Raw genomic sequence first — 8,982 nt, forward strand, 5'->3', positions numbered from 1 at the left:
GCCCGACTTTACAGTCGTCCGTATGGCAGGAATACACTCTGTTATGCTGCTGGAGCGGGTGGAGGGATACAAGTCCCACGCGCCCTGTGCCGTCTCCTGATCATGTATTCAATCGCTCAGGGACCTCTCGCAGCGGCAATGGAGAGGGAAGCTCTGTGCCATCGAGCAGGACGGAATGAGGGGCGACAGATGTGCGCACGCATATCTGGCCCGCATAGGCAGACAGCGCAAAAAGCCGCAATATATGACGGCACACGAGCTCGTGTACTTATGTGCCGGCCCTATAGACTGGCCAGGCTTCGCAGTCGCGCGCAGGCAGGAACGCACGGGAGGACTGGATGTCATAGAAAGCACAGAAGACGCACTCACCCATATCGCAACAGCGGCGGGTCCCGCATCTCGTCTGGCGTACTCATGCAGCGACGGCGCTGCGGGCGCGGCGCGCACCGGGAGCGCGGGCGCGAGTGCGAGCAGCGCGAGAGCACATCTCGCGGCCTGGCAGCGCGGGCACCACCGTGCGGGCGCATTCGACATGGCCGGCGAGGGAAAGCAGGAGCAGAGACGGCAGGGAGCCTGGGGCAGCGTGAGTGTGAGTATGAGCCAGCGTAGGGAGCGCGCTAGGCTGGGAAGACGCGCGATTCGCGAGCAGCTGCCTGATATGTGCCGCTGGCGCAGGCTGCTGGAGATAGAGGCGAGCGCGGCAGGGTGTCTAAGAGGAAGGTGATATACAGTGGTAGAGCACCGCGGCGGAGTAGGAGTACAGGGTCGGAAACAGGTTTCCGTGCGACCCGGGGACAGGAGGTCCCGCTTTATGGGAGGCCCGTGGACCAGGCGCCCATTGAAGAAGATGCATCCGGACCTGCCCCGCCCTCAATTCCACCACTGAGGACACTCAGGTACTACTACTCATTCGCAGTGCTGAACGCCGTACTCGAAGCACTCGACACTGCAGTCAACAGCCTTTCCTGCTGCCCATCCTGGCCCAAGAGTGTGATCACGGCACGCGCCCTCGGCGTCGGCCGGCCGCGCAGCAGGCAATTTGTCAGGCACCACGGCAGACATTACACAAAAGTGGAAAACATCTGAGCACACCCCACAGTGATGCGACGAATGGCGTCGACTGTCCAGCGTCCCAGTATAGCCGATTTCACGAAAAATGTCGCGCGCGTCCAACACAGTTGAGCGACCTCCCACTAAGAACACGAATATCTCGACAAATACTGAGTGTATCGTCTTCGTTTCCGCTGCGTTGCATGCCAACATTGAAATTCCAACATCTTTGGTCGGATGGCGCAGCGCATCGGGTCACCAGCCCATCTCGTAGGCGCCCGCCTGCGATCGATCGACTTGCCGAGCTCTCTCCTGTGCGCCCGCCCACAACGCCCTCCGTCGCGCCGCTGTTTCTCAGCACTGACACGCCGCGCGCGATACACTCTACCACGGTATATACTGGCTTCCTTTCATGCGTCGCTCGTCGTCCCGCCCCCCTTTCCACCTCGTCCTTCCACGCCCCGCAGCGTTCGCCCCCGCCTGCCCGCTCCCGCTCCCGCCCGCAAGTCCCGTTGCCGTGGCGCTGGGTGAGCCCCAAGCCCATCATCGCGCGCGGAAGCCTCGACCACGCCATTGTCAGTGCCCCACGCGTCGACGGTCAGCTGGAACCCCACAACCATCCTGCATGGCTGCTCGTGGGACGACCGGTCGACGTGACACGGTGCGAGCACAAGTGGAGGAACAGTCGCGCGTCAGCACACGACGACGACCTGACGCGCGCAAGATCACGCACCCGCTGTGGCACAAGATGGCACCCATCCCACGCGCACGCTAGCCGGGGCGCATGGGGCGCATCATTGGTGAGTGATACGCCCACCCATGGCGTGCTGCCCACGGCGCCCACACGCACGCCTGGTCAGGTTTCCAACGACTCGCGCGCGCGTGTACAGACTTCCTGCATCAGCGTCCCCCCTCACTTCGGACTCGTGCAGCCGCAGCCGCGCCAATCGCAGCCGCCTTCGCCTCCGCTTCTTGCGTATTCCAGCCCGGTCAGTCCGCAACTCACAGCCCACGCACGCCCGCATCCGTATCCCGCCGCGCCGCTGCCCGGGTGCACCATCTCACACCGCCAAGACAGAGACAACGGACATAGCGGCTGCTGGAGCGCGTCGAGTGCAGCGCGGGCGGTCTCGGCGACAGCCTCTACCGGCCGCGCGCGGAGGACGCGCACTACGACACGCGGGACGAGCGTGTCACACAGGGCGTCGAGCACGGCGCATGCAAGCCAGACCGCGGCTTCTGATGAGACCCGGTTGCGGACGAGCACGGCAGCGGGACGTCCAGGACCGCGCCGCGCCAGACGTTCCCGCACCACGGCAGCATCAACGGCCGCCTCACGTCCCAAGGCTGCCACTCAGGACGTCGACACAGCGCTCCTGCTGCTCGCGGAGCCATGCACCGGTACGTTTCTCCCGTCGTGCACCGCGTCTGTCCCCTCGGCCGCCCGCGCCATCAGCCCAAGGTGCGCCCGCTCACGGCCCGCGAGCCCGTCGTCTGCGCACGCCGCCGCCGCAGTTGCGCCCGCCTCGTGTCAGGCTATCGTGCTCACTTGCGCCAAGCCCGTGCAACTGCGCCGCCCATCGCACGCCGCCCGCGCGCCCGCCGGCAGCATCTTCCGCCATCATACCGCAGCACTATCCCACCTAAGCACGTTCATATATACTCCTGCTCACACGCGCATCGGCACAGCTAACGACATACGACACAGACGCATAGTACCTCTACGCAACGCTCGCCGCCGTGTACACCTCCGTTCCCCCAGCACTCCGCCCATCCCGCCCCCGTCCGCGCCCGCGCCTGCATCCACCAACTGTCAACCTCGCACGCCGTAAGTACACCATCAATCAAACCAGCGTCGACCAGCGAACGCGCTCACCTCTGTGGTTCTTCACGCCTCTCCAGGGCTCTCCAACAATGGCCACCATACCTGCAACGTGCACAAGCGTCAGTACAGGCACCATCGAGACACACAGCGGTCAATAGCAATGGATTCGTGACTAGCGGACGACGGACCCCCTCTGTCCGCGGCCCTCCTTATATCCCTCCCGTTACCCGTTTCCTGTGCTGGAAACCCACGCACGGACGCACCCTTCCGCGCGTCGCGGCACCCGGCCCTGCCGCGTGCGTGACGCAGCCGCTCGCGTAGCCTTCCGCAACATCCGAGCGACGCGCATCTCCGCCGGGGCGCGCGCGCCTGGGCTTCTCGCGTGTCGCCGCGGCGTCTTGCCCCATCGGACCAGGTGGGCAACGGCAGGACGCGCGCGCACGCCTGCCCGCTGCTAATTCTGTATTCCCTACGCGCGACGCGGGCAGTCGTCTGCCTGGCAACCCACCCGCAGGGCAGCACGCGGGCCCGCGTCGCTCCCGCGAACGGGACATTGTGCCCGCGCGCGGCGTTGGGACGGTGCCAAGACGGCAGGCGCGCTGGTCGCGGTCGGCACGGGGACATCTGATGGCGTGGTCCGACAGCGCGCCGCCCCGGTCATGGCGGGGCACCACGACGAACATGCAGAATGACCGGGGTCGCGCGCGTCGTCCCCTTGCTTGGCAGACGGACACGGTGTGTGCACACGCTCCCTGGCTCGCCCAGACACCTCGCCCGTCGTCTGCTGCTTACACTGCGCGGCGGAGCAGCACCGCCTATCTGCACGCGACCGCACGCGGGTGCTCACAACGCGCACCCCGCCCACATCGACGCTCTGACACCCAGTCCGGTCGCGACGCCGGCAGACTGCGGCCAGTGCGGCAAAGACGAGCGCGATAGGTGAGAGGACACCCGGCGTGCGTCGCGTGTTGCGGTGCGTCGTTGTGCGACGACCGCGCGTCTGAACGGCCCGCCCAGCTCCCGATGGTGGCGTATGCCATCACGGCAAGCGCGGCATTCCACTGTGCCCACACGCAGTCTCGTAGCAGACGGATGGCGCGCTGTCGCTGGTCCCTCCGGTCTCCCGCAGCCCGGTCACTCCACCGCAGCCCGGTCACTCTACCGCAGCCCGGTCATCCGCCGTCCTCTCCCGACTTAGTGCACCGCATCCGCGTCATGCAACACGAGAAGGACAGCGTCGCGCACGCTTCATGGCCCGCACGCTGCCCATCCGGATCGCTCACCGTACAACGCGCTCCGGTCGCGCGATACGCAATACGCACAGTGTGCAGCGAACGACCCACGGCGGGCTCATAGGCCAATCACGCGTCACTCGGACATCGCACACCGCGCGCCGCACGCCCCACGCGGAAAAAGGCAGCAGACGCGCGGCGCGCGGAGACGGTCCGCGTCTCCCTCGCTACATCGCTAATCAACCCAGGCCTTGCATTGTCGGCGCGCGGAGATCGGAGTGGCCCGCATGATGGTAAATCTCGCCTCTCATGCTCTTGATCCGACGCTTGACCACAAGAACGGGACTCAGGTTGCACTCCCCGCGGCGGCATTGGTAGTGGTAGGTTCTGGAGACGGTCAGCGCACTGTCCCGCTGTGAGGCACGGACGACGCGCGAGAATGCAAACACCCCGCGCTCGCCAGGGTTCGCGCACTGTCCCACCAGACGACCCGCCGCGCAACGCGCTCCGGCGCCCAGTGACGCGCCGATTGGCTCACGCTGCACGCCGCACGCCGCGGCGCGGAAAAGGCAACCGGACGTGCGACGCGCGGAGACGGCTCACGTCTCCCTCACGACATCGCTAATTAACCAAGGGCCTGCCCCCGGCACTTGCGTCATCGGCGTGCGGAGATCTGAGAGGCGCGCATGTCGCAGCGGCAGCGTCGTGCCCCCGCCGCAGAATGTACTACAGAGTACACTACGTATGGTAAATGCTCTATGACCAATGCCTGACGCTCCCCGCAGCGGCGTTGGCAGGGGCAGGTTCTAGAGGTGGTCAGGGTGCTGGCCCGCTGCGAGGCACGGACGACGTACCAGAGTGCAAATACCGCGCGCGGCACGCAACTCGAAAAAGACACGGTGTTGCGCACGCATCAGAGCTTGCGTGCCGCCCGCCCGGATCACCCGCCGTGCATTATCCAAAATATGTTGCTGAAGGCCCACGGCGGACCCACAGATCCATAACGCACCGCTCGGTCGTCGCACGCCGCACACCCTTGCACAAGTCGCGCCCGGAAAAAGCCATCAGACGCGCGACGCGCTACATCGCTAATCAACCGGGAGCTTGCACCGTCGGCGCGCGGAGATCTCAGCGGCACGCGTGTGATACAGAATATGTTACGTATGGTAAGCCCCGCCCCGCAAGCTCTGTACCCGCCGACTGACACTCCCCGCGGCAGCAGGAAACAGGGGTATGTTTTGGAGGCGGTCAGTGTGCTGGTCCGCTGCAAAGCATGGGCGACAGACGACGCACCAGAGTGGAAACACCGAACGCGACACGCAACGCGAGAAGGGCACGGTGTCGCGCACGCTCGCGCGCTGCCTGCCGTGCAATGCGCTGCGGTGCCGCGCAATACCCACGGCAGACTTGCAGGTCAATACTCAACTGTTCGCACGCCACGCGCCGCACGTCCCTGCTTAGGCCCCGCACGGAAAACGTCACCAGACGCGGGACGCGCGAGAACGGCCCGCGTCTCCATTGCTGCACCGCCCATCAATCGACGGTTCGTATTGTCGGTGCGCGAAGGTTTGAACGGCCTGCGTGTTCGCGGCGGCAGTGTCGTGCAGTCAGAGCCAGGGCGAAGACGGGAGGCCCGCCGGTTGCGGACACCCCGGCCACAGAATGTATTGCAGATGACGCTACACACGGCAAGTCCCGCCCTGCATTCTCTGTACCCAAAGCCTGACACTCCTTGCGGCGGCGTGGACAAGGGTAGGGTCTGGAGGTGGTCAGTACGCTGGCCCGCTGCGAGACACAGATAACGCACCAGAACGCAAATAACAGGCTGCCCTGCGCATCACGCAACTCGGGCCGGGAATGAGATGGGATACGTACGCAAGCGCAATGCCAGAAGACGGGCAACTGACCGCGGCCTTGCATGTTGTTGCATGCGCCTCTACGACGCACACCGGTTGGTGCGCGTGGTGTTGTGGCTAGATGTCATCCTGAGGCAATGTGGCCAGTCGGCTTGGGTGGTGGCGCGCGCGGAAGAACAGCAGGTGTGCGGACTAATTCAAGGTCAAGATGCGCTTGCATGGACATGTCTTGTCAGACGCCTGATGAGACGACGCGCGGCCGAGCGATCATCGTGGCGTAGCAACAACGGAGCGCCCTCAGCGCGTCAAAGATGCATTCGATCCAGTGCCTGGGTGAGTCTTCCTTCGGCATCTCGGTCTCCGTCATGCTGCCGCAGAAATGCCACAGTCAGGAGACGAGCACAACCTGCCTGGCTGCACTGTCCGCCCGCGGGTGAGGCGGCACGTTAACGAGACAAAATTACATGTGTTGCGTTGACAAGAGGCCTTATGCACGGATTATGTCCCGGCGCATCTGCGAGATGTTGATTACAATATGTCAATATATATTTTGGCCAAAGAGACAGAGAATGAAGTGACCGGCAATTGAGGCAGCTGACCGTGGGCTCTCTGCACACGGTCACTGCATCGCAAACACTGGAAAATGACATGTGGCGGAGAAGCTGATGCAAGCAAAACAAGTCGACGGGGGCGTGTGATGTGCAACTATTGTCCGATCAAAGACAAATTGCGCGCCTAGTAGCAAGCGGAAGAAATACGCCAATGCGCGGACATTCTCCGGGTGGACCTGTTTCACTGGCGGTGATGTGCGGGCCAATGCGCAGATGTTGACGGAATACTCAAATCTATCGAACAAAGCATTTGTTGAGGAGAGCAATAGACAAGAAACGGACATTGAAACATGAGCGCATGAGCACTCTCACGTAAATCTAAACACGAAAATACACAACAGGTCGTTGCCCACGCTGTGCGCATTATGTTCAACCACTTCCCGTGTGGTGAGTATTGCGCTCGCTTTCACATTCCGGGGCCCCACAACTGCCCGTGCGGGGATTGAAGACTCGGCACCATATCCTGTTCCGGTGACCATTCTGGACAAAAGCGCTGGAGGGAGCCTTGCTCGCGCTCCCTCATTTGATCCGAAACATTTTCTTTCTGGGCACACAAACATGTACAAATTTGTCGCAACCATCACCGCCGGTCATATATATTTGCATCCAATCACCTGCAGGTGTTGTAACTACGCTGTCCTTATGCTCGTAGGTGCTGCTGCCTTTTACACACTCTACCGACCGTACTCCGACTGTCAGGCTCCTACACAAGCAGTTGCTCATTGAGAGGTTAGTGTCAGCAATTGACAGTACTCGTGCCTGTGCCTGTTTACTGTAGCCTGTTGACCGGGATGGATTATTGCTGACCGGCACAGTAGATATTGAGTGGGGATGCTCACCCTGCATGAACACCAGCGCGCGCGAGACAGAGGACGGCAAAGAATTGGCGTCCGGCGAGAACATTGGCGGGAGCGAGTGTTGAAGCAAGTGTTGCGAGCGTGCGCGAAGGGCAGAGGAGCGAGTGTCGCGGGAGAAGGTCGATATACGAAGGAATTTGTCTCGTCCTCGGGGCGGGGAGGCAAACACGCGAGGTACGTCGATACAGATGAAACCTTATTTATCTAACACTACGTCGGCCAATCAGGCTTCGCCCGTCCCGGAAACCAGTTGCTCCAACGAGGGCAGGCACCGAATCTGGGAGCGGAGCATGTGAGTGCGCTTGACGACGGGGCAGGGTGCACTGTACGCACCGAGTCGACGATGCCGGGTGCGAGACGGGCTCTGACGAGGAAGAGGGCTGTTCGTTGCGTGAGTGCAAAAGACAACAGGGAGACAACAGGGAGAGGCAACTCTCGATCTTACGACAGTCACGACGGTGGTGGACTTGTACAAAATATATTTCATAGACCATCGCACATCCACCCAGACCTGCGCCACGCTGCTCTTCCTGCTCGCCCGGCTCCTTCATGTACAGCGGCAGCGACCGCGTCGAGCGCATCGATGCCGTCGCGCTGCCCGGGCCCCTCCGGCGGCGCCCCGGTATCGCGCCCCCGGCAAGCTGCTCGGCGGTGAGCTCGCGCGGCTGCTGGCCTGCGCCGCGCACCATCACCGGGCGCGAGCTCCACGTCCGCAGGCGGGTCGCGAGCGTCGGCGCGCTCGTTGTTGTTGTTTGTGCCTGGGCAGTGCGGGTTGCTGTCGTTGGCTGGGGGCGTGGATGGTGGAGGCGGTAGTAGATCGCAGAGCCCGCTATGACCACGACGATGGCGCCCAGAATCGGGATCTGGACGGAGGCCGTTAGTACGACGGTGGAGCACGAGGATATTGGACATTTGGAGAGGAAGTGGATTTCAAATGTGCTCAAGTATGACAGAAATGCCAAAGCTCCGACCAGAAAACTACGGCTTCCTTCCAGCCAAAGCGAGTCATCGTCCCCTCAACCACAATCATATTCATTAGCCCCATCAGGCAAGGCGGCGTGATACCCTGACCTGTAATTCTCCTGCTCCGCAGAGGGAGATGCTGCCTACATAACTCGACGAACCCTGCGCGCAGATGCCCTGCCAAGCCGTCTGCGTGCAAGTTTGTGGCTCGTGCACGGTATGCCGCAGGGACGGACGTCCCACGTATCCTCCGTCGACTCCACATAGCGAGTTGATCGCTCAGAAGGGACGCTCGCGTAGCGCGCTCCGGACGTCCACTAAGAGGGAGGCCGCACGCTGGTCCATTCGACTCCTCCCCAGCGCAACCAAGCCTGCTACGCGAAAGACGACTCGAAAACACCGCATGTCATCGTCGCACCTGCCACTGACGGGAAATCGGCGCAGACGGCTGGGTTGCGTGCACACTATTACGCCGCTGGAGATGGACGTCCCACGCGCCCTCTGTTGTCTCCAAACCATGGATTCACTCGCTCAGGGACCTCTGGCAGCGACAATGAATGGGAAGCCTCGGTGCAACCGAGCAGGACG

The 8,982-nt window shown here is 62.7% G+C and overlaps 3 protein-coding genes across 3 annotated transcripts in view; 1 reads left to right on the forward strand and 2 right to left on the reverse strand.

Moving 5' to 3' along the window:
* Window positions 1–534, reverse strand: part of POSPLADRAFT_1050078 (hypothetical protein) — a gene marked incomplete at both ends in the record, with an annotated part of 11,329 nt that extends 10,795 nt beyond the window's left edge. The window contains one exon of the mRNA XM_024479904.1: window positions 370–534. Within this exon, the coding sequence (XP_024334205.1) occupies window positions 370–534 (165 nt within the window). The remainder of the gene's footprint in view (window positions 1–369) is intronic.
* Window positions 535–1,253: 719 nt separating this feature from the next.
* On the forward strand, window positions 1,254–2,882 carry POSPLADRAFT_1061619 (hypothetical protein; the record flags this gene model as incomplete). The annotated part of the gene is made up of 1 exon (XM_024481404.1): window positions 1,254–2,882. One exon carries the CDS (start codon window positions 1,254–1,256, stop codon window positions 2,880–2,882), a length of 1,629 nt encoding a protein of 542 aa, XP_024334206.1.
* A 4,772-nt stretch (window positions 2,883–7,654) lies between these two features.
* Window positions 7,655–8,982, reverse strand: part of POSPLADRAFT_1156765 (hypothetical protein) — a gene marked incomplete at both ends in the record, with an annotated part of 2,195 nt that continues 867 nt past the window's right edge. Inside the window, 3 exons of the mRNA XM_024487104.1 lie at window positions 7,655–7,708; window positions 7,765–7,811; window positions 7,943–8,415. Of these exons, the coding sequence (XP_024334207.1) occupies window positions 7,655–7,708; window positions 7,765–7,811; window positions 7,943–8,415 (574 nt within the window). The remainder of the gene's footprint in view (window positions 7,709–7,764; window positions 7,812–7,942; window positions 8,416–8,982) is intronic.

This window comes from Postia placenta, assembly GCF_002117355.1.
Source record: "Postia placenta MAD-698-R-SB12 unplaced genomic scaffold POSPLAscaffold_18, whole genome shotgun sequence".
In the NCBI taxonomy this organism is placed as follows: domain Eukaryota; kingdom Fungi; phylum Basidiomycota; class Agaricomycetes; order Polyporales; family Adustoporiaceae; genus Rhodonia; species Rhodonia placenta.